This window comes from Micrasema longulum, unplaced genomic scaffold, assembly GCF_059751315.1.
Source record: "Micrasema longulum isolate JH-2025_06_02 unplaced genomic scaffold, ASM5975131v1 h1tg001368l, whole genome shotgun sequence".
NCBI classification, from domain to species: Eukaryota; Metazoa; Arthropoda; class Insecta; order Trichoptera; family Brachycentridae; genus Micrasema; species Micrasema longulum.
Window position 1 is genome coordinate 206133 of NW_028278554.1, and position 26339 is coordinate 232471.

General features: G+C 30.8%; 2 protein-coding genes across 2 annotated transcripts; both read right to left on the minus strand.

The window, feature by feature from the left end:
• Positions 1–2505: 2505 nt before the first annotated feature.
• On the minus strand, positions 2506–11675 carry LOC148275651 (uncharacterized). The gene is made up of 4 exons (XM_088235381.1): positions 11511–11675; positions 10119–10291; positions 7654–7820; positions 2506–5607 (listed from the first exon to the last, which is right to left on the minus strand). The coding sequence occupies exons 1-4, from the start codon at positions 11662–11664 to the stop codon at positions 5412–5414; spliced, it is 690 nt and encodes a 229-aa protein (XP_088091507.1). The 5' UTR covers positions 11665–11675; the 3' UTR covers positions 2506–5411.
• Positions 11676–15576: 3901 nt separating this feature from the next.
• LOC148275652 (uncharacterized) lies at positions 15577–24510 on the minus strand. Its single transcript, XM_088235384.1, has 4 exons — positions 24294–24510; positions 21395–21567; positions 19230–19396; positions 15577–16009 (listed from the first exon to the last, which is right to left on the minus strand). The coding sequence occupies exons 1-4, from the start codon at positions 24457–24459 to the stop codon at positions 15817–15819; spliced, it is 699 nt and encodes a 232-aa protein (XP_088091510.1). The 5' UTR covers positions 24460–24510; the 3' UTR covers positions 15577–15816.
• Positions 24511–26339: the final 1829 nt, after the last annotated feature.

Below are 26339 nucleotides of genomic sequence, written 5' to 3' on the forward strand. Positions count from 1 at the left end.
ATAGATCTCGATCACCTCTTTTACCAACCAAGTTTAGTGACTTTTTGGTATCCTTAAAATTATCGGCTCGAAGAAAAACTTATGCCTCGTTTCTATGTGATCAGCTAAAGTCAATTTTTCGGCGTAGCCGATCCTGCTTGGACTCATGTAATCCTTCACACCATTTGTAATTTTTCGGGCAGTCTGCCCGATGTACACCTTCGGACAGTTTTTACAATTCAGCTTAAAAATACCAGCAATTTCGGGGGTCCCGATCCTTTGCTGATTAAGGACAATCTCAAATTTTTGTTGATGTACCGAAAGCGGGTTTGATATGTGTCGCGAGTGGTTGCGCGAATTACATATGTCACCCGATTCGATTTCGGGATATTAAAATGCTTGTGCATGATTGGTTTTTTATTATTTTATTTTTTACACATGTTACTTGTACATTGACGGATTTATTGCCAAATGGCAATTTCTCCCAACCAACCAATTAAATAAAACTTTTAGTTTTACAATTCAAGTTAAAAACATATTCAATGGAAAATAAAGATAAGAAAAAAGCTAAAGATATTTGAAAAGATAAATAAATGTATTTGTGTATAAATTACTTTAAATCAATACCATTACTCAATGGGAAAAAAGAGGAAAGAGGAAAGGAGGAGAGGTTAAGGAAGAGAAAAGAGATGTTTCTTCAGGCGTGATTTAACCAGAGATACTGTAGTAATATATTTTATGGTGGATACTAGATGATTCCACAGTCGAGCGGCATGGAAACTATATGAGTTAGAAAAGAAAGAGGAATTGTAAATGGGTATTGAGAGAGTGTTTTGAGAATCAGAACGAAAAGGTCAACGATGAACTGATAAGCGTTGAAATTATTCACGCCGGTATATAGGAGCATTAGGACTTTGAAGTATATTGAACAAAAGTGAGAGGAAGTGATAGTCTCTTCGCTGTCTAATTTTGAGCCATTTCAGTTGCCTACGATAATATTTTTTTGAACCCGGCATCAATGAACGTGATTTAAACTATGCGGTGAATGAACCAGACACCAATATTTAAAAAAATACGTTTTTTGCGTTTCTTTTTCCATTTTTTATTTATTTCCAGCATGAATAAACTGCAACATTCATTATATTATACGAATGTATAAATTATATTGTTTCTTATTTTTTATGACACAATTTTAAGTTAACTGTGAAGCTACGGTTAAAACAAATATTTAAAAACTTTTTTCAAAAAATAGCTTTTCAGAAAGTATATACATAAATACAATTGAAAATAAATTAAATGCTGGGCTTAGCATAGATTTATTTTTACTTAGAGATATCTTTCTGTATTGAATGCGCCATACTAATATTTATTTCGTTATATTCTATTTTTTATGGTTGTGTGTGACATATGTACAATGCGTGACCACTACCGGGTTTAATGTTTTATTTTTTATGGTGGACTTGTCAACTTTTTCACGAAAAAATCAGGCTGGGTAGAAAATTGTCTTTTTAAAGGATCGTTTTTTTTCAATCTTTAATAAAGTATTGTTTTTAGTGGTTTTATTATTTGTCTTTAAAACTAATCACATTGGGTTTAGGGTAAGAAAAGGATAAAAACTTTATTTTTCGAGGCTTTCACGGTCGTTTTGGGCAACTGGGGTGAGGTGTCTTAGAAGAAACTTAACAAAACTCAGCTATAAAAGGACTTTAGTTAGGAATTGTTCAACTTGCGTTGTAAGATCTTTTCATTTGTTTTTAATACGCTGATAATAAACTTATGCGTTAATGACAATGAAAAAATGTTGCAAAAGAATTTTCAAATACTAACATAATATTTATCCCAATTTGTCTACCAACAGTGATGATTTTATAATTAAATATTTTTCTTAAATTTCCATCATCATCATCATCATCATCACCATCATCATTCCTTTTCCGCACCTAATGGTGCTTTTGTTACATGAAGGTAAGTTGCTTAATCTTACGGTTCATGTGCCAGTCCAGGGACTACGAAATATAATGATGTAAAACACCTTTTTAAATAAATATATCATGTCAGCTATGTTGGGAATCGAACGAGACCTCTTGCATGCTAGGCGGTAAAATCTTAAAAATTTTTGTATAAAGACACGGTTTTGATTTCGGTCATTTAATTGGTTATTATTAAATTTACAACCGTAAGAAAAAAAAATATTTATTGAGGTTTACATTATATTTTTCATAAAAGTTTGTTTAATTTACAGTTATGCTTTAAATCATTGATGCCAAAAAAAATAATTAAATTTGATTCGCAATTTTTTTGATTTACTAACTTTACATTTTACATTAACAATTTACTGTATTTACCTATTTAATTTAGGTATTTACCATTAAAAATGTTTTTATTCTGAAGTGAATTTTTTTTAAGTAAACTTATTTTCAGTTTTGTTATTTAGAATATTAAAAAAAAAAATAACATCATATTTGATAAACAACAATAACCTGTTATTTGACAGAGCAAAAAAATTATACAAGATAAACAAGAAAATCAAAAAACGCATTCAATATTTTAAATATTAATAGTTAATTCTGAAAATTAAGTCTGTGTTTCATCATTCAAGAAAGTTTTCCAAGTTTAAAATAGTCAATTGTCACTAACAAAACATATTTTAAAATAAAAAAAATCAACATTGCAAAATATATAAATATAATATTATAATCAAATATGCCGCCAAAAGGGGACATTAATAAGGGAAACCAAGAGTAAACATCGTCATTCTTCTCAACAAATGTGGGTGTGGCGAATGCTATCTCACACGATAATGTAAGAAAGATAACAATAGGCCATGAGGAAGTTGCAAAAGCTATTTCATTCTCATCAAAACAGTTTGATGAAATGGCGAGAGAGATTAAAATAATAAAGGATATGCAAAAGGAGGAAAATATTCTGAAAACTGAAAATAAAGAAAACATCCAAAAAGAATCCAACTGGAGGCCAAGGTGGCTGAATGTGAGCAATGGAGCAAAACAGACCAACTGGAAATTGCTGGGGACAGTGAGATTCAGGGAGAACCACCGCTAGAGGCAGCAATGAGAATTGCAACTTCTTTTGGAGTAAAAATAGAAGAACAACATATTAAAAAAACTTACAGAATACCAGGAGCACCTAAAAAACTAATAACACTATTTCGATATACAAAAAAACGAGACTTACTGCAAAAAACAGAAAGAATGCACAAAATTTTACATCTTCTACACCACTTTACACATGTGAAGTTTTAACACCATACTACAAATACTTGCTTTTTGAGAGTTAAAACAGGACGAGAGAAAAATTAACAACTTCGCGTGGTTTAAGGACTCCAAATACTAGTAAGAAAGTCAAAAAATGAACAAATAATTACACTAAGTCAAACTGAAGAAATAAAATTCAATTAAGTATAACCTTAAACATGTAAAAGTTGCACTCACTATGTAAAATTTAACTGGACTTGAAAAACTTAACACATAAAACAGATATACTCTGACAAACATAGTGTATAAATTATAGATTATAAAGGATCTTTCCGTACAGCAATATAAAGACAAAATAGATATATTAAATAATAAAATATCCACTTTATTCTCTCTTCAATCCGTGCCTCATGTCTGAGGATGGTGATTACGCCTGACTCTAGGCATGGATCGTCTATGAGCAGTCTCCCTCCATCTGGAACGGTCTTGTGCTCTTCTACAGGCATTCGTCAGTGATGATTCTGATAACTCAGTGACTGTGCCGCTCCATATTGTCGGTTGACGTCCACGCGACCTTGTCCCTTCAACACTTCCCGGGAGAATAGTTTTCTCCAAACTATCAGATTTCCCCCTGGAAATATGCCCAAAGAACTGCAGGATTCTTTTTTCACACAAAGATATTAGTCTTTCTCCTATGTCCAGTTCCTGGAGAATAGATTCATTCGATCGTCTGGCCGTCTACGAAATCCGCAGCATTCGCCGCCAACACCATATTTCGAAAGCTTCAATTTTTTTCTTTTCAGATTCCCTCAGTGTCCAACACTCCACACCGTATATAATCACTGAGAAAACCAAGGCCTTCACCAGTCTTTTTTTGGTGTTAATGTTTATACTGCGATTCTTCCAAATCTTCACCGGCCGACTCATAGCACTTTTGACAAAACCAACACTTCGCCGTTTTTCACCTTCACACCCACCGCCATCGCTGATGAGAGAACCTAGATAAATTAAATTGTTGACTATTTCTAAGTTGCGCAGTAAGGATAATGTGGCTATTTTATTAGCTCGATCAATGATCATAAGCTTAGTTTTGCTCATCTTCATTGAGAGTTATAGATCTGAACTAGCAGTATCTTTTTGGTCAATTAGTTATTTCATTTTAATCTCAGACGATGCAATAAGTGTAGTGTCATCAGCATATCTCAGGTTTGATAACTTATTTCCTCCAATTGTGAACTTACTTGTCCAGCCGTTAAGTGCCTTTCGAATGATATATTCACCATATATATTAAACAAGACGAGAGACAAAATACAACCCTGTCTAACGCCATTTCGAACTGGAAAGTTATCTGATATCTGAAGATATCTGATCTGAGTTCATTGTTAAAATTCACAGTTTCTGAGCTTTTGTTGTAAAATTATTTTATCAGGCAAATAAGGTGTCCTCCATCTCATTGAAAACAACCCATAATTTGCTCCAATTTACAGTCAAAAGCTTTTTTATAATCAATGAAACAGAGAAACACAAGTTTGTTGAATTTTCTGCTTTTCTCGATAATTTGCCTGACATTAAAAATCTGCTCAAGCGACCCCTTTCCCTTAACAAAACCTAATTGCTCCCGTGGGATTCGCCAGTCAAGAAAGTATTTTAACCGCAAATGTAAAATATGCAGTACAATTTTACTTGCATGCAAAAGTGAGTGCAATCATCATATAGTTATTACATTTGGCTGTTAAACCCTTTTTGTGTAGTGGGGTGAAAACAGATTCAGTCCAGTCTTTTGGCCATGTATCAGTTTTCCATATTAGATAACAAATTGTATGTATTGCCTGATAACCTCGGTCTCCTAAATGTATTTTGAATTTAGCTGGTATTCCATCTGATCCGACTGTTTTATTTAAGTTTAGATATTTAATGGCATCTTCCACTTCACTTTTCGAATTATTGAGCTCTAGTTCTTCATCAGAGTTTAAAGAAGAGTATAAAGTATGAGAGAAGAGTATACACAATATTATTTTATACTTATTATATGCCTTAGTTCATGGTATAGTGATTACATGTATAATGTTCATTGTTTAAATAGTATTGTGCAAAATCCGTAATTCTTTATTTGTGTAACAACTTTATGATTGTATAATTTAGAAGTTTTTTCTTTTCTTTTTGTACAAAATAGAATTTGAAAAACATTTTACATTTAAAATTTAAATAATTGCAATTAACTAATCAATCAATTTTGCCATTATTTTAAGACTCTTACAGTCTACGGGAAATTTAATATTCAATTTTGCTTCTAGTTCTGCGTATTGCAATTCTAAAATTGTAAAAAACTCCGCTTTGTCTGCCAGAATTTGTGATCCTTTAGCTGTGAAAATAGCTTCTGTCACCTTTAATCCTAAATCCTTGCAGATGGGTGTCCTGAAACGATAAATAAGAAATTGTATAAGAAACAAATATTGTGATTCGCAGAAATACGCAAAACCCTTGTTATAAAATGAAAAATGAAAACAAAGAATCACTCATCCATTCATTTTCGTATTATTATATTATCTATACCAAATAACAATAATAATATAGAACCAATTTATATTTATTACCATTAAAAATTATTTATTTATTATGTGTACGGCCTAAGCGAATTAAAACAGTTGAATGAAGAAACATTTGCATAAGAAAATGAAAAAAATAAATAAAACTCTTCAGCAAAGACAAACAAGGACGATAAAATAATGATTTACAATATATATAAAAACATGATCAACATAATACAAGAATTCAAGCTAATGTATTCTAATCTACCTTCATCCCACACTATTATGGCACAGGGATCTAAGAAATGCCGGAAGATCTATTCCAAAGAACTTTAAATTGTGTGACAAATTGACTAATTTTCACATTCTGGTCATTGGCGTATAAACACAAAAGTTGCTCGGTAGATGAATTGGTTCAGCTGGATGAATCTCACTCACATGATAAAGGTTTTAGCTCTTTTACTTCCCAAAAGTCAACAGACGGATGTTACACAGTGTGTAAAGTGGCCACATAATCCAGCCAGCAACAAGTCAAAATCCTTGTTAATTCATTGACTTCCATATTCCCCTTTCAAAAATATTTTCTCTATGGTGCAACAAATTTAAATCTGAATACTCCTTAGTGAGAAAATCCAGCCAGTCTGCAAACATTTGCACATACTCAAAATATTGTTAAATATGTTTTTATTAAAATGATTGAGCATACAATCTATGCCTTAAATGTAAGTAATATTTCAACGTTGCGTTTGTGTGATTTTCTAATAGCATGTATCCTTTTTGTGCAATTAATATGCTCAAGGTGTACAGTGAGATTGGTATGTTCGTGTTATCAGTGTCCTGACAAAGAGACGAGCACTTCTCAAAATCGGTAGACATGTAAAAGTTGATAAGTGGTTATATGCAAATAATATGCATTTACTAACATTTATTGAAATAGATTGACTTCTTTTTGTCAACATTTCTTGGTGGAACTACATTTTATTTAAAATAAAACAATCACCGTATTTCGTTTCAAAATGTCGACTAAAACCCAATCACCGGTGAAAATTATAAATATAAGTGAAATGAAACTAATTTGATTATTTTTATAAAAATAATAATGCACCACATATGTAAAGACAGCATTTCGCTCTACTACATAGAACAAAGGCGTTGACGATAGGGGAATATCACATTCTACGAATACTGATAAAAATATATGAATTGGATTAAAAATAATTAATTGTATTTTCAAAATCAATATGGACATTGTGGAGAAATGTATTTGTACAAAACAATTTTTTTTTTTTTCAATGCGTCACTAGGAAAACGCGACATGTTTGGCCTTGATAGTTGTGACGTCAAGATTTGTCATAATGTTCTAAACAAATTTGAATGTTTTTATTTTGAAATCAACAATCAAGAACAAATAAACATGACACATTTGTGACGTATTAGGGGCGCGGCCAATAAAATTGCCGTTTTTGTGGGAATTCAAAATTACAAATTTAAAAATATGTTTTATGCTACTTATAAGTAACAAAAAATATTTTTTTTTACTGAACAGAATTTCAAAGATTTCTATTACTTAAAAAAATTAAAAAACAGTGATATTTCTCTATTTTTAGTTCCGCGTTGAGTTTGCTATCCTCGAACTGAGTACCTTCGGTCCATTTTTTACTGTAAAATATAGCTTATTTCGTGGTTGATAATCCTAGAATGTTTTTTATGTGTATGGGCGGCTTTATAGGTGTGGCGCCTTATTAATCTATTTTAAGTATAATTTATTGAAATGTTTGACTAGAAAGTTTATATTTTACTAGTCTGTCGTCGTTTGTTTATCAAATCTACTTTTGCTAGGTATTTTCTATGTATTAATATCGAATATTCTGGTTGGCACTAGATTCAAACTGGAAATTTCGAAACTGAATAATTAACTGAAATTATTTTGTACCTTGCCAAAAGCATTTCCAGTCCAATATTCATCCCCCTATACTTAGTGTTCACAGCTAGACCAGAATCCCCTAAGAATTCATGTACACCGAACTGCTGGTAAACATTCACCCTTTGAGAAACGTCGTCTAGTATTCTTACAAGCGATGCGGGTTCTTGGGCGTGTTCCTAGAAGTAATATTTCAACCAGTTATAAAATCAATATCATCATCTCCCTACCCACTCTTACATTTCTTATATGATAATGTTTTGATGAAACTAATCGCTGTCAGTATATATTTAAACATTTTTTAGTAGTTTTGATTATTTATAAGTAAATAATTCCAAAAAATGACTCCTGGGGATAAAATTTTACAAGCCTCAATATTATATTTATGATAGCAAATGTTCAAGGATCATTTTTCTAATAAATTGTTTTATATGTTTCCACATTAAATAAGGTTTACTGATAACAAACAATATTTTGAAAGAAAAACCAATATCTGGCTGAATAAAAATGGGTTATAAAAAATATATATATATATATATATGAATGTCATATGAAATACAAATTTAAAAATAAGAAAATTTACACTGTACAGTCCTTTTCGGGACAGATATCTCAAGTGCGGAAAGCTTTTAAACTAATGTGTTACAAAAAACATTGATGTTATTCAGTAAAAAAATATTTTTTAACAGTAATTAAAAAAAAATAAAAAAATTTGATCTGATTACAAAGTGGGTTGTTTTTTTAAAAAAAAAATTACATCTTTTTAGAAAAATATCAACAACAATTCCCTGACGTTACGAATTTAAACAACAAAAAAACTGGAAACATACATGTATAATTGTTTTCAAACTATAAAGAGAATAATTATTTTTATTTTCTTGAACTCTTCTAAATCCATGTTCGTGGAACGAAGGGTTCAAAGTACGTGTCCTTACTTGGGTAACTCGTACCGAGGACACTCAACAATTCATTTTAAAGCAAGAACACTTAATATACAGAAAAATTAACAAAATTTTCGAACAGTTTGCAACACTATTGATAAATTTATTATTTAATTTCTCTTTGGGTACCAAGGTTCATAATTATTTACAATATAAAACGTGCGAAAAACAATAAAAACTATCCATTTGTGGAGCACTCGTTCAAAAATTGATTTGGCCAAATAACACATTCCAAATAACTTCTACCTATATATATATATATATTTTTTGATAATTTATATAGCGCCATCTTTATGAAAATCACCTCAAGGGCTTTACCTTTACTTAAATTTTTTTGTAGCCTTTTTCTTAGCTAATTGTTTTAATGGACTGTGGAAGTAGGTTAAGGATTTAAATCGCTTTATACTCTTAGTCTCTTTAACCAGAAAAGGTGTAAGTTTGAATTTGTTTAATTTTTAAAAGGTTGTGCTCTAAAACTCCTTTACACGCGGTGATATAACATAGTGTTACCTCAGGCAAAAGACAGAATATTCAGAAGTCATTTAAAAAACAAAAAAAGAATTCGGTTGAATAATTCATATTTCATAATTCATAAAAATTTGAAAATAATATAGGCCCGTCATAGCAAAATAAATTAAAAATCGCAAGTATGCTGGTCACACAACTTAAGTGCACTCCCACAAACTGCCAATGACCAACTGATGGAACGAATTTCTTCGTTTGTTTTGTCTCTTTTAAATGAATACCGGCCACAAAACAGCGTCTTTGTCTTCCTTGTAATTTATATTATCATGCTCTTTCTTTTACAGTAAAACATATTTGTTTTGTTATTGGCATCACTTATATTGTTATAATTATTCTTCGCATGATAGGGTCAATTTTTTTATATTAAAATCCAGAATATTTATACCAATTTTACCTTCCAAATCCTATCCTAAAAAGGTCCATTTGAAGATTACAAAAAAAAACTTGCTAATTCTAATAAATTACAAAGATATAATCAAGACAGGCGCCATGGCGCAGTTGGTTAGACGGTCAACTGTGAAACCGAGTTTGATTCCAGCCAGTTACAAGAAAAAAATCATAAACATTTTTTTGAGTTTGTCTGAGTGTTATTATGTCCGGTATATTATTCGTAATTTCCTTTCATATCCTATATTTACTACTTGCTGATAAGCCTTTAAAATAAAAAGTTAACGGGTTATTTCTTTCCTAAGTATTGTGTCCCATGAAAACTTGATTTACTCTACACTCTACAGCCACACAAGAGTTATGTTGTCTTTGTGTCGAGGATCGTGTGAATATTTTTTTGGTGTGAAGTTTGAAACGTGATTGAATATTGCAGTGTAAAACCACCTTCAAGCTTGAAAAGCAAACCAATAAGTGCATTACAAAGAATACTTATTTCCTCTCGATAACCTTTCCCAGGATTTTTGTCTGAGAGCAGTTGTCGAGTCGTACGTTATTCTGTTACGTATATAAAATATTTTTTTAAAGGTGTAAGTAATCAAAAAACTCAAATTGAACAAAGCTTACTGGGATCTCATCTTTTCCTTCCACACAATGTAGTAAAACGTTCATGGATGCAATTTCCGGCTTTCCACTTTGATCTCGTTTGTCTTCTAAGCATATTATACAATGGCCTAGGGACATGGCGTATTTCCAGAAGTTTTTAGTTTTCTCAATCCCATCTGATTGATTAAAAACTCCTACACGAACAAAAAATAAACAAAGAGACGATGAAACAAAACAAACAAGATTATTTATTTTATTTATTCACGGAAATACATATGGGTACATTAAAATAAAAAAATAAAAATATCCCTATTTCTTTGAGGCTTATAGCTTTGTGTTGAGTTAGGATAACAATGAAAAGTGGTAACATGCATATTATTAAACAATAAAAACAAAATTAAATATATTTCATAGGCGTGTATTATCATAAATATCTGCAAAATACGCTTCATAGTATATATATCTATGCAATACCTCGCAATATATTCCTGCAATGAAATAAACTGTATGGGATCTAACAATATTTTAAGAATGCATGGACAAATATTTTTTAGATTAGATTTCATCTATCATTGATATTATTATCAAAAGTCTTTCATGTCTTACAAAATAAATATATTTTTCTGGCCAATTTGATTGAGATCCGTGAGTAAGATTAGTTCATTTTTTAACTAAAATTCGATAAACTTGTCGAATACAGGGTAACAAGTATAATTGAAAAATAATGAGTTACAAAATAAAACTCCTGAAAAACCTTCCACAAATTGAAAAAAAAAAAAAAAACAATCTTGTTGAAAATTTTCAAAAACACATTAAATAAATCATAACTCGAGAACTACGTGAAATCGCGTAACATACATGGGGGTGATTCGGATACTCCTCAATATGAGGCACCTACATTTTACGTTCGCACGTCACTTCTCCGGCTGCCCTGTTAAACGTTGTATGGGTGTTCTCGTATTACTAATAGTTTGTTGTAAAACAATATCTATCCATATTTTTCCTGGCCAATTACCTTTCTTTCCCATCCTCCCCTGGACCCATCGTTATGATATGTACATAACATCATGAATGACGATTGATGAAAATAGAGCATTTATATTGGGAATATTATCAACAAAATTTTGACATAATAATAATTGGAATCGGCGCGTGTCATTATGAAAATTATTGAAAATCGTTAAAAAATTCACAGTGAACTTTATTATACAAATCAACATTCTCATCGCATCAAAGGTAGGTCCATTCCCGTGCTCCTTCCTTTCTTCAAATATTCCAACTTTGTACAAATTTTAATGACATTATTCTTTACATTATGCAGTCCGCTTTTCGTTATCACTTATTGATTTTTTATTATACCTACCTTTATTTTAACTTTTTGAAACAGTTCTAAATAAAACAATAAATATTTACCTGCAGCTATTGAAAACGGTTCCTCGTATATGTAATTATCAATCATGAATTGATAAACATCTTCGTACAATTTTTCGGGTATTTCCTGAATCTTGAACTTTTTCACTGAACCGTCTTTGGCCGTTCTTTCGAAACGTCGCCACACCTTCACCATTTTGAATGATTTAAATTACAAAAATGGCGGTTATAACATTAGCTCAGTTAAGACGTCGGACCATTATCTGCTTTGTCTAACCCGTTACTAGAGTCGTTAAAAATATGGGGTAGCATAACACGATCCGAATCTTATTATAGAACACATGGGCAGAATGGTGGCCTTTAATGATTGTTTTTTTAATGTATACCCACACTCAGGCTATGTCTTCGTGTGATTTTTTCTTTGCCATAGTGTATTTATCTGTGTCCAGTTAGACAAAAAATACAATTCTGGGTCTGAAATAGAACCAAAACCCTAGACGAGTGTTTTCAACTCGATAGTTGATCTCCAGTAAAAGGAAAAAGAAAATCAAGCAAAGGTCTGCATTGGCGCGTTCGCCGACCTTTTTTGAGGTTTTTTGGATCGATTCCTGGCAAGCTGGACGTACGGTTTTGATTTAAAAGTTTGTTAAAACTACAATATTTTATTGTTTCTGGACTGGTATCAAAAACGTTGGACTGATAACCATACCTTCACATAACAGATCAGCTCCTTGTCTGGACATTTGGACAAACTTAAAATGTTATTAATTTTGTCCAATTCGACGTACCCGCAAGAAAAGTGCATTTTGTAATTAACTTATTACAAATAATTAAAAAATACATTTAAGAGAAAGAAATATGAAAGTCAGGTCATTTACAGAGATGAAGACCTATCCTTAGCTGGTTTAAATGGCCACCTTACACACTGTGCAACATTCGCCTTTTTGCCTATGTTTTCGCATTTCTTCAATTCTTCCATCTGTTGGTTTTGGTGAAGTAAAATAGCTGAGAGCCTTGTTATTGTAAAGATATTCAACGATTTGAATTATTTTATATATTAGACAACGCTTGAAAAAAAATTTCCAATTTTCGTAATTGTTTTTTTTTTTTTCGTTTTTTTAATATTTACAAACGAAAGTAATCAATATCTCAATCGTGCTTAACTAATAATAAATAGAAGTTTATTGTTTAGTTTACATGATTGAAAAAACAGAAAATTATCCGAAAAAATTAAAACTGTAATAAAAATTCGAAAAACAGAAGTAAGAATTAAAAAAAAAAATAGAATTAAAAAAATTGGAAGTTTTGGTTTTTGATTCGATAACGGATGATTTAAATAATGTTCTTTCCCACCTGGTGAATATATGATCGATTTTATTATATTTTATAGAAAATGTGTTTAATTAATCTGACATTTATGTTCAAATTTTACATTTTTACCGACAGCGATACGGTTCAAATTACTGGTAAATAATCATTTTTTTTCAAAATACACAGATTACCTTGGAGACGACTCCTGCAACGGAAGCTTAAATGTAAGAACGAGTCCAACTTACACGGGATCACCTAAAAAAGATACATACCTTTTGATAACAGTGACTGTTAAAACCTACGCATCTATTATCTAGTATATTTAATTAACGAAATATGTCCCCTAGCCGCTGGCGACCGCAGACGACAGTACGAGGGCCAAGTGCGCGAGAGTGCTCTTGGCCCGAGCGTTGTAACAATATTATCGGAAATGTCTCGTCCCATACATGTGTAATAAAAGTTTACGCCCTTTTTTTTACTCTGTAAATAATCACAATTTTGTGGCAACTTGCTCCAACACTTATTGCACGTTTTTTTACTCATATTATTTATTTTACTAGAGTAAGTGATAACGCTATTAAACTTTATTTTTTGGTGAACACTTTTTACTCTTGTGTGGCTGTGATTTCACACTAGTCGGCATAGGACACAAGACTTGATGTATTTCTCTTATTTTTTAAAAGTATGAATTATTATAACGTATTTTTTGAAATCTTCAAATGGACATTTTCACATCCGATTTGTAAAGTAAAATTTGTGTAACTATGCTAAATGTAAATACAAAAAATATTTATCCTTGCAACGCGAAGAATGAATGTCCGCTAATTCAACAAAACATCTAGACAGATACCTTATACAAGAGAGAGCACGAATATTAAAGTCATAACAAGGAAGACAGAGACGCTGTTCTGCGACGGGTTTCGTCTAAAACAGGTTTAGTCTTCAGTCAGTTGATGGCAATAATGGGGGACGCACGCGCGTAGCATGAGCGGTGTATTTGTGATTTTTTAATTATTTTGCTATAACATAGCAAAATTATATGTTTATTCCCATACATTGTGGAAAAGGAATTATTGAACAGTATGTCTTTATATTTTTCATTTTTTTCAAATACCTGAACTTTAGAATATTCCGTCTTTTACTAGTGGTAACACAATGTTACATCGTGGCGCGCAAAGGGATTATTTACCACAGTCTTTTAAGAGTTAAGGCGTCTTATCAAGATGGATGTGTTTATTCGAGTCGACTATAGAACAGTTTTATTATAATATTTTGAGTGTGTCCTAATGTTTGTAGACAAAAGACTGGGATTCATTAAGATGAACAAATTACAACAGAGAGGAGACCATTTTGGAGAAGGAAATATGGAAGCCTAGGCATTTACAAGGCTTAGTTTAATGTTGTATTTAATTGACTTTGCTTAATAAAACACTAACATTCATGTACTTTCATTGTCATATTCAATCAAATATTTGTTTAATATTAAAATTTATTTGACTTTTGTTAAATTATATTTGTGCATTGGCGACTTTATTACCAAATGGTATCCTATTACATAAATAGCCTTGTTTGTATAATTTTATTTTTTAATCTTATGCAAAAAAAAAGTAGCAAATTAATATTGACACTGGTCTTTTATGGTAAAAGTGAAATAAAGTAATAAGAGGAGAAATTGAAGAAGAGATTCCAAATGTATTTTCAGGCGTGATTAAAACAAAGCTTTACGGATAAATGATTTGTAAGTCCTCGTGGATTCTTTTTTACTATCATTACAAGTTTATAGAGAATAAATCTAGTAAAGATAAATAATTGTGAAACTGAATCATCATCCAGATTTTTTTTAATGCTTACAAAATACGCAGTTTAAAATTTATTAAATAATCCGTGATAATTTTTATTCATTTATTTTTATGACGAACAGTTTTGGGTTAAATTAAGCCGAATAAAAATTATCATTATCAAGAAACCCTCTTATCAACGTATAAAAAAAACTTATCTTAATTATTGTCAACTATACTCGTATTTGTATTGTTACCAACCACGTGCTATCTTTATTTTTTTTTATCATAATTCAATGTTGATTGCTACGTTAATTATTTATTCATATCTAATTATTAAATAAGTTATGCCTACTTAGGGGACCTGCATATTTTTAAAGTTTACTGCACACACGCAAATTTATAGTAGGCTTCCATTAATTAGATTTTTTATTAAACTGATGGTTTTTTGCCTTTTTCCAGGAATGTTTCGTTTTCTTATTGTAATCATTTATTTATTAAAATATATTGATAAACAAGTTTGACAGTATTTAAATGAATCAGTATGTCAAATATGACTACCTTAACCTATTTTTTTATAAACTCTTATATTATTAACCCTCTGATTTCTGATTTATATGTTTAAATAAAGACGTTGACTTACAAAATTTTTAACAAAATAATTTTTAAGACTACAATTATTTCAGACATTTTCTAGATTTATAAATAGTAATATTAAGCGCGTTTTATTGATGTTTATTGAAATTTATGTAATAATGTTTAATTGTAGTATTCTTAAATAATATGCTTTCTTCTACTTTCTATTCTCTTGTATCTTAACTCAACACAGGGCTCTTGGCCTCATTAAGTTAGAGATACGTTTTTTTTTGTAAAATGTATATTTATATGAATAAATAAATTAAAAAAAAAAAAAAAAAAAGGTTAAATATTTATTTCTATTATCTGTTATCGTTCTTTGTTTTTTTAGGAAACGCACAAAAATTCATTTTTTATAAAATAAAAAATAAATAAATGCATGCAATGCTCTTTATGCATAAATATTTTCAAAACTATATGTTTTTATGAATATTCATTTTGAATGTATCATTTGTTTTGAAGAAATATATTATGTTCATCCAGGATATTAAACAGCCTTGGAGCAAAAAAAAAATTCCACTTGCGAAAGTCGTCCTTGTTTTATTAATAGTTGAAGTAAAAAGAAGTTTGTTAATGCAATGTAAAATACAAAAAGATATAATTAAAATACACGTAACACATCATTAAAATGTTTTAGTCATAATTTTTATGGTTTTAAAACCTTCTGGAAAGCGGATATTTAACTTTTCTTCCAAGTCTTCAAACTCTATGGCTAATAAAGTAGTAAAACCAGCTTTTGACGCTAAAACTTGAGATCCAACAGCTGTGAAAATTGTCTCGGTTACTTTGAATCCTTTTGCCTTGCAGATCGGTGTCCTAAAAAAATAAAATATGTAGAAAAAATCTGAAACACAGAATTAAAGAAAACATAATCACAATAATATATGATTAAACAATCTACGATAGGTACAAATATGTCAAAATCCATGCGTGAGGGCTGACATAAGATTTACGACAAAAAAAACAGAAGTGCTCCGTTGGTTTGGATATAAAGAGCGAATGGCGAATTTACCATGCAAATGTTGGTTGATGTAGAAAATAAATAAGACTAGAAATACATGTCATGAATAAATCAAACACACGTTGAAAAATAATAGATATCAGAATAATTGGGGTGCGTTCATGAGAACATATGAATTTAAAGGAGGCGAGGTATTTAGTAAATATAGAGTCATCTGGCGGTAGTTTCTTTAAGCGGCGTGATGGTTTTTTGTTTACAAAAAATGATGTTATAAATAAGACATTGATTGACGATTGTTATAAACATTGCAATGTTTTCAGATTTTTGGACTGTCACTTTAAGCAAAATATTGATCACTCATCATATTACCTCACATTCATGTATCAAAAAATAATCGAGAACTTAATGAACTGTGTGTGCCTTGGCTAGTGTTGCTGACTCACTGATCAGAGGTTCGAGCTTTAAACCCTATTCTACCCCAACTTGATTTCCATTTTCTAATAGTTATTTACAACTCGTTGAAAATAGCCAGTGAAATTGAAATATTGGGGTTAATTTTTTGAACGCTAACATGTTTTTTTTGTTGTTGATAAAAATAACAATGTATATGTATGAATGTACGCGCGTTGATTGCATCACAATTTGAAATATTTTCTTGTTTTTAATTCAAGATACGTGTTCCATGTTGTTTAGTGATTCAACACTTTTTGGAACAATACGCACGTCGCGGTGTCCGGATCAGTGGTATTTGAGCTATCGGCAAAAACTCATCGATATTATTTATTTTATTTTATTTTATAAACATAAACGGCAAATCTGCCTTTTACAAACATTTATAATTTTAACATATTTGGCTTAATATATATATTTTTTTAAAACATGAATTTCCTTATACCCAAAATTTATTTAAAAAAATAAACCAAAAATTATACAAGATTTATATTTAAAAAAATAACCTAAAAATTATACAGCATATTCAAAAGAAAGTTGAAATAATAATACATTCTACAGTTAAACAAATAAGAAAACCATAAGTACTGCTTTACACAGCTAGGCAAAGTGAATAAAAAACTGCATATATATATATATGTATTATGAAATGCATGAATAAATAAATATAATTACTTTTCACCATATTTGAAAAAGTTCAAAAGGTATATTCTACAGGAACAATACCCTAGAATAAATATATCGGATACGTGGGAATAACTATTGCCGAGTTTATGAAGTCTATTTTATACGGCATTATAAGTATACACTCTCCGTGAATTGTTGCTACAAAACGGTGTCACCTGTCTAGTCATTCTTCCAGGCACCCTGAAGTAATATGATGTTAATATTAGTATAAATATAACTACATGCCGACTTCTTATGTCCACCGGTTTCAACACATACCCGTTTCTTCGTCAGGGCACTCACTCCACCCACATGCAAATACTAAAAAACACTCGCTTCTACAATTTTATGAGCATGTTTGGACGTGGTGGTGTTTCCACCCCTTCATACAATGTATGTATACTAAGGTGATGGTGAAAGTGAAAGCGTATTTTAGTATTCGCAAGTTGGTGTAGTGAGTGTTCTGATGAAAAGACGGGAATGTCTCGAAACCAGTAGATATAAAAAGTCGGTAAGTGGTTATTATACTAATATTTACATTAGTTAAACTAATATGTGTCTGATGCACCAGTTTTGGCGTAGTATTGGTCAAATTAAATACACGCGTCGTGTATGACTAATGTTTTATTAAACTGTAACCAAACACTTTTCAATAAATGCACCTATACCTACAAATACCAAGAAAATATTCTGTTTATTGCAATCACAGATCTTAAGTACTGCAAAGTAAGTGTTTTCGTTTCTGGAATAATTTATGTATATTTTCTTTCATACTCATATTATCGTGTCTGGCAGTACATTTATATATTATAAGTGCAATAATTATCACCGTTATATGACTATTAAATCATGACTCGGATTGTGGTCCTGTGGCTAGAGTTGGGGGCTCACAAATCAGAGATCCAAGACTCGAACTGACCATCTTTCTCCCTTACAGTTCGTAGAAAATGATCCCAAAATTTAAATATTTTGGTAAATCATAAAAACACGAATTTTTCTTTATTTTTTAATTAAAAATTACTAGACAAGATGTATCTCTCTAATTTTATTAAAATTATGATGTCATATATTGTTTAAATAAGCCTTAATTACATGATTATTTTTACAAACTATGAATAATATCGCATCCCTCCGTCAAGGTACCATTAGTAAAAAACTGTTTTTTAGTTAAATATGACATTAATTAAAATTTGGAAGGGAATACACAGGTAGTGCTAAATTGCCGTAAATGAAAATTTCATTGAAACCGCATACAATTGCATAATGACACTCTAAGATGATATTAAATAAATAAATTAGTTTATGGTCGTTACATATTTAAATTAACAATTAAATATACTTTATAATAAATCTTGGGCATATTTTGTATGTTGAATAGATTGTTTATCTGTGGTCAAAACTTGCGAATGTCAAAATCGTATTCAAATCTCTTCAAAGTCGTTTTTCTCAGACGCATTAAGAGTTGTGAAACTGTAGGGTGTGATATTTTATTCAACAGTATAAATATGACGTCGTAATTATTTGTTTATAAATGATATTTATTTTAAAATATGTCGTATTTCGCTTGATTTTTTTCAATTTTTACAATGTAGTAATATTAATATGATTATATTATAATGTATTTTTAAAGTGTACATATATGTGTAAAATGTGAAGCTATAGAACAGGTTTTTTTGTATCTAGCGAAGCTATCAGGAATATTTTCTTGCATATTTTACATGTCAAACATAAAGTTTATTCTTTATTTTTTTGACAATAAACGCCGTATTTAATCGCTGAAATGAACTGAATGTATTACGACATTACAAACCCGTATCTATGAAAATTTTTATAGTTTTTTAGTTTTTTAGAGTTAATATAATTGAATAAAATTATTAGGAGTCAACAAATTTATTTGTTTTACATTGAAATAATATGCTCAAGTAATTTTTACAATATTTGCATTGAATTGTGTTTTACCTTGCCAATAACAATTCCGCTCCAATATTCAATCCTCGATATTTTTTATTGACAGCCAGTCCAGCAGCATTAAGGTATTGATCAACACCAAACTGTTCAAAAATGTCAAATCTCGAATACACTTCAGACAGTATTTTATGAAGGCCTGCGGGCTCAGCGTTTTCTCCCTTTAAAACAAATAATTTATAGGGTAAAGTAACATATTTTTTTATGGCGGTGCAATACTAAATAGACTACCGGACGAAACAAAGAATAGTGAAACAAATAAACAAGAAGTATTTTTTTTTTAAAATCTAGTGAGTGAAACAAAAAAAGGGATATCAAACAATTTAAAACTGTGTAAAAAAAAAATTGTTTACTATTTTTATGTATTTTGGTATCAAAAAAGACTTGATTTACTTTTATTTAATTTTACTTTTATTTTATTGATTTATTTAAGTTTTTTATTTAAACAATATTATACTGTGTTACTTAAATATTTAAAGCGAAAAATTCCTGCAAAAATACTGCTTTCGCAGTTTGGCTGGAAAAAAATAATTGTTCAAAAGATTGCTTATGAAAAAAAAACACCATCGATTTGGTCTCCGGCGATGGTTTGTTAGTATATATTTGCCTATCATAACCAGACGAGACCATTTACCCAGCTCCTTAAAAACTTAATCACCTTCTCAGTTTTTACTAGAGTAATTCTGCCCACAATATTTGCAATATCTCAGTTAGGTATTTCAGAGAAAAACGCGGAAAAAAAAATGTTTTTATTGTAGTTTCAATACTATCCATGTCATCAATTTATAACATGTATAAAAAAAAGTAACAACCTGAGAAGTTAATAGATTTTGGATACTGAGATAATTATTTAAAAGATTAATTAAATTAAAATAATATTAAAATAAAGATAATTAGACACTAAAAATTTGGTAACAGCAGTTTTGCTTCCTAAATTTCATTGTTTCTTAAAGAATGTGGATAAATTAGTAAGACTAAAATAAAAATAAAATATTTGTTATTGCAAATCTGTATTCAACAAAATGTGATAAAAAATTCTAGATACTGCACTCTTCGTAAGGACGCAGAATTCTCATATGGCGCGTCCAGGCTGGGATGAGTACTTTTCACTTTAGTATGCCGGAGTGTTTAGGTGGCTTAACTAGGATGAGGACCAAGTATTTCGTAGTATAACGCAAACCTCAATGACCTCAACGGCCGTGATGCGGCGATGGAGTGCTTCATTATGGCAGAACAGGTGGAACTAGCAGAACAGGCACAAATCTTGTTTAAGGCCACCCGGATATAGTCGGGCTATGGGGCTGGTGGAAGAGTGGCGTCTGGCAGGACGTTGCATCGAGGATGGCAGCGGAGGAACAATAGTCAACGGTGACTTCCTAAACCTCAGTTAGCAAGAGGAGTTGCTGTATTGGCGTCAGGTAACGACCGGCCGGAAAAAAAACTAAAGAACACATTTCCTAGTCCAACGTGCATATTGGGGACTGGAGGGCTGACCCTAAGTAAATGGGACATACATCCAGAAGGAAGAATAATAGTAACATAGTTACGTCTTGATAGAAATGTCATTATCATATTTCGACTTTGCTAAAATGTATCTAATTTCCCAAAACTGTGTTGAAATACGATATTTAATTGGAAAATATACTTAAAATACTTATATTACCTTTATTTTTTTTAATGAATTTAAAAAATCATAAAATGTGTTTCATTGTTTTCCAAACCTAGATGTCCCGGAAGACGAAGACGCTCAGCATTTCTCAAAGAGATGAAGAAGCGAGGTATTTGACGCATATTTTTATGAATTTCATTTTTTTTTCAATGTTATCTGTAATAACGCTAGATAAAATGGGTTCTTCTAAATAACACATACAAATAACGTTTTTATAAAAAAACGTGCAGTTTATTCCATCATCTTGGAAAAAAATGTTTTTTTTTACAATTTATTATAAGGATTTCAAGTCTTCAAATGTTTAGTCATTGAAAAAGTTCTAGGTCGTTAATTACAGTTATCGAATTGATAAATTATCGTTTGTCACACTCATTTTTATCTGTCGTTTGTAACAGTCAATGAAAAATCAAGTAATCATTTAGGACAATGAATAAAATGTTAGATAAACAGCAATCGAGTAAAAGTAAGAAATTCAACCAAAATTGCTTACCGGTCCAGCATTGTTTTTACTCTCTCGTAGTAAGAAATTTATGCCAACAATTTCTTTATTTCGGTCGTTTTCATCATTATCTTCCAAACAAAGGACAGTCAAGTTTTGTGGTAGAATGTAATATCGCCAGAATTTTCTTATTTGTGCCATTTCTTCAGGGTTTTCCAAAATCCCTGAATACTCACATATTTAGTACATAAAAAAGTATTTGACAACACGTGATGCAGTGAAAATTTTGTTGTAGAACTTAATATATTTAAATATTTAGTTAAGTATGCAATTGATTAAAAAAGTAATTCACTTTTTTTTTAATGATATTTCATTTATAAACTAATAGGAAAAAAATACCGGTTTTCGTACTTCACAAATGAAACAAGATATAACTGATTAGATTGTAAAGAGTATAAAGACCCTTTTTTTGTAAATCGACCATCAAACTAAGTTTTTTTGTTTTTGGTAAATTTTAATGTATCGAATTATTAGCGCTATGATTATTTAAAGTTTTGTTATTTTGAGATAACTTCACACGTGACTTTACAAGTTCTCGTCAAAGATTTCTGTTGATTCATGAGGTGGCTTCCCGGAAACCGGAAATCTATCACAAAATTATATCATCAGTTTATCTGGTATTGTAATTTTCATAAGTTTTCTCGTTCGTTTTCCAAATATTTCGTCGGACAATTAAATGCTGTAATTTTTACCGCGTGGAAGAACACATTTTTTTATGACCAATTTTCCGCAGCACTGAGTTTTCTCGTTATGTCAATCCCGCGGCTCTTAGTTCCACTGAATAAAGCCGAAAGATCGTCATTGATGGCCATGGAAGAACGGCGGGAGCCCGCAGGTGTGAAGAAGAGGCACTTAATTGAGGCTCTCCTGAGACATTTGTAGCACGTGACCAAGCCAAGTCCACCGCACCACCTTTAAAACGTTCGTTTAAGGCTGCAGTTTTCAATTATGAAATCGAATCGCCTGTTACCGAATATTGTCTTCAAAACTGAAAAATCTGGTGTTTTTGTTTTGAAAAGGTGCCAGAGGGGTTAAAACTGTCAGTAGGTCGCAGTGAATTACGATGTTACTACATTATCTCTGTTTAAATCACGTCTGAAGAAACATCTCCTTTCTTTTTCTTAACCTCTCCTCCTTTCCTTTTTCCTCTTTTCTCTTTTTTCCTTTTTCCCATTGAGTAATAGTTTTGATTTAAGGTAATTTATAAACAAATACGTTTATTTCTATTTTTATATATTTTTAACTGTTTAATCTTTTTTTTTCTATTGAATATGTTCTGTAACTTGGATTATAAAAATAGAACTTTTATTTTATTGGTTGGTTGGAAGAAATTGCCATTTGGCAATAAGCCCGCCAATGTACAAATAACATTATGTACAAAAAGTTAAATAAAAAAAAATTACATCTTGCTGGAGGGTGTGATTCTACAAAATGCTCTGAAAGCCCAGTTGCATTCCACCGGCAACACTAGTCCAACTCGTTAGCGTTCACGTCGTAAACTCCTAGTCACTCGTAATGATGAATGCTGTGAAGCAAATAACGAGAGGATAAAAAGCGAGTTTCTGGCGCCCCAAAACCAAAACCAGCCAGCTAAGAAAAATCCACCAGAGAAGGCCCTATAGTCATCTTTTCCCATAAATCACTATGGCGAGTACATCTAATAAGCAGCTGTCCTGGCTGCTGAATATAAAGGTAACACAGAACCGAGGTCGGCCGACGTTGAGAAAACTGACAACGCACCGCAAGAAGAAGAAAGTGCCAGGATTCGGCAAAAAGAAGAGGTGCCAGTATTTGGAAAAAAACAGTTTTTTTGTAAGAGTTCATTCAATTCGTTAAAAATTAGGTTCTACTAAAAATTTTAATTATTTTATACAAATCAATCAGCATAAAAAAAAAATTAGTACAAAAAACGATATTATATTTTCTATTTAGTTTTTTAAGCCACAACACAGTATCTAATAGAGATCCATTAGTAAATACTCAGTATTGATATAATACATACGGGTTTTATGCTTCAGAAACAATAAATTTACGTACTGTGTTTTAACTAATGATTAATTACGATTTTTCTTTTAATTTGCGCAATGTTGATAAATTCTAAAAAGTGTCACATCTCAAAATATGACAGGCAAATAACTGTTTTTTTTTTCCTCAGGATGGCAGTATAGTACTAGCATAATTTTAGGTGATAAAATAAGTTATGTCCGTTTCTTTCCAGATTGTTTAAATCAGCAATAGAATACGAATACGTCATTCGAAAGGAAATTTTCTGCTCGAGAAGATATTGTGATTTTTCTTGCGTCACACGTATTATTGTATGTCAAGTTGACGAAAATGTGCATTTTCGTCACCCCTTTCTTTTTACGTTCTATCTTGGAAATAAAGCTGCCAAAGTTACTCGCGATACCTGCGCAGTGTACGGTAAAGATGCTAAAAATAATTTATTAATTTGTTGTAAAATATTGAAGGAGAACACATTATTGACTAATTTTGTTATTTTTTTTGTTGCGTGCTCTTGTTCTGTTCATCGGGGAAAAAAATAATACAATTTATGTAAACACCCAACTTTTAAATACTGATTTTAAACATGTTACATTATATTTTTTTTTCCATAGTATGTTTTTTTGTCGTTTTATTAAAGCGTTTTATCTTGAACTTTCTGATTCTAATTATTAAGAGCCAAAATCACCCTGGAACGGTTGTATATATTTTTATTTTTAAATACAAGATTTAAATAATCAGCGTTTAATTTTTACAGAGGATAGTTTAGGTAATTTGTGCTGTTACTATTCGTTGTTCACACATGACGTGAAGAAGATAAATAAAATCAATAAACACAATTATTAAAAATAAAAATGCAAACGTTAACAAATCATAAAAACACTTATACCTGTGGCTAATGAAAATGGTTCATCACACAAAAAATTCAACATCATAAAATTAATTGCATCTTCATACATATTAATTGGAATTTCCTGAATTCTAAACTTTTTGACTGTCCCATCTTTTAATTTTTTCTCAAATCTAGTCCACACTTTCGGTTGCTTTGATTCCATAATTTATCTTTATAAAAATGTACACAAAACCAAATAAAATGATATAACACCAAAGAATTATAAAGACAGAGACTCGTATTTATACGGAATGATAAATATAAATACATTAGTATCTTTTGATATCATATTAATCGCAGTAAGGCTATAATCGTAAATAATTGCAATTATCAAAATAACGTAATATAAAAAATACCGGTATTTCATAAAATATTGTGTTTTTTTTTTAATTCTGATTTCAGTCATAACTTGCATCCTTTTATTAAAAAACAAGAATAATAGAAAAAAAAATTACATTAACGTATAATTTTAGCTTTTTAAAAAATTACAACCTTAAAAAAATTAAAGCCTCTTTAGAGTTAATATACTAGCAAACTAACTTTGAGAAATAAAATAAAAATATAAATCTTATAATCATCCCTTGATTTTAAAGTTTCGTATTTTTTTTAATTACTCCGCCCGTGACGTCGCGAGTTTTAGTCAGTTGAGCTGACACTTTAAAAAAGAACCCCATACGTATGTAAATGCGTTATACCTGGCTTCCAGGAAGCCGAAAATCTTTCAAAACACATTATGAATAGGCTGTTTTAAACAATTGGTCACCGAAACCTTTGACGTTTTAAAGAAGTTCGTTTTTATCAAAACGTATTTTTTTACATTTTCGAGAAACTTCACCGTAGAAAATGAACACATAATATTAAATGATTTAGTTTTTACAGTTCGTAAAAGCATATTTTTGTATTTTACTTCCCGTAGCACTGAATTCTTTCATTACAAGCGTCCAACGTGTTAATTCAATTCCATATTTTTCACTTGAAACTTTAAACGAATTTATCAGCAAACTCGGTGGGTTGGAATTTCCCCGGCAAACGGCGAATTGAGAGGTGTTGAACAAAAAATGGCCTTCTATCAAAACTGGAACTTTTCGTAATTATTTATTTAGCAGGAAAAGTCTAGTAACGTGGAGTGGTAATTAATGCCCGACAGAATTCCCGCCATTAGAAAAAATGGCGCCGCGGGATCGGCTTTTGGCGGGAAATGCCGCGTCTTTCTATATCCGTAAAATACACATATTAAACGTCCATAAAAATAAAGTTTAATGACGTGGCTTTATTTATCATTTACAAAACTTATGTCCGTATGGCATTGACATGTTAACGCCCTCTGTTCCCGTTTAGGACATTACTCGGTAAGCTTTTATTTTGAGGTTGACTTTTTAAAGTGAAAAATAGTTCTTAATTCTCTAGCATAGATAACGCACAATGTTCATTTCACAGCAGATAACGTCTTTATAGCAACAATATTTTTATTTTGTCCAAATTTTTGCAGACAAAGACTGGATTCAACTCCCTGAGGAGCCAATGACAGGGCATAAGCCCTGTAGGTGCCTTGACTTATATATTACCTTCTCTAAAATTTTCTTTATTTCTGTTGTAATATATTAATATAATAGCTCCTCAGGCAGTTGCATCCAGTCCTTGTCTACAAAAATTAGGACAAACTCAAAATATTGTTAATAAATCCACCTGGTTCACGACGAAGTATAAAAGCTGAAAAAAATAACATTTTCAGGCGTTGCCTGGTATGTAGGTGAAATAATTCAATTATACGAATCTCACCCGCATAAATAAAGGTTTCAGCTCTTTAACTTCACAAACATCAACAGACGAAATAATTGAAGGGATAAAAGTGTTTAAATATGGGCAGAATGGTGAATGTTACACGGTGTGTAAAGTGGCCACTTAAGCCAGCCATAAACCCTGTAGTCATAAACCCTGTAGGTCCCTGGACTTCTTTAATACCTTCTCTAAAATTTTCTTTATCTCTGTTGTAATATGTTAATATTAATAGCAGTTACAGCATCTACGGGTGTGTTGTTATTT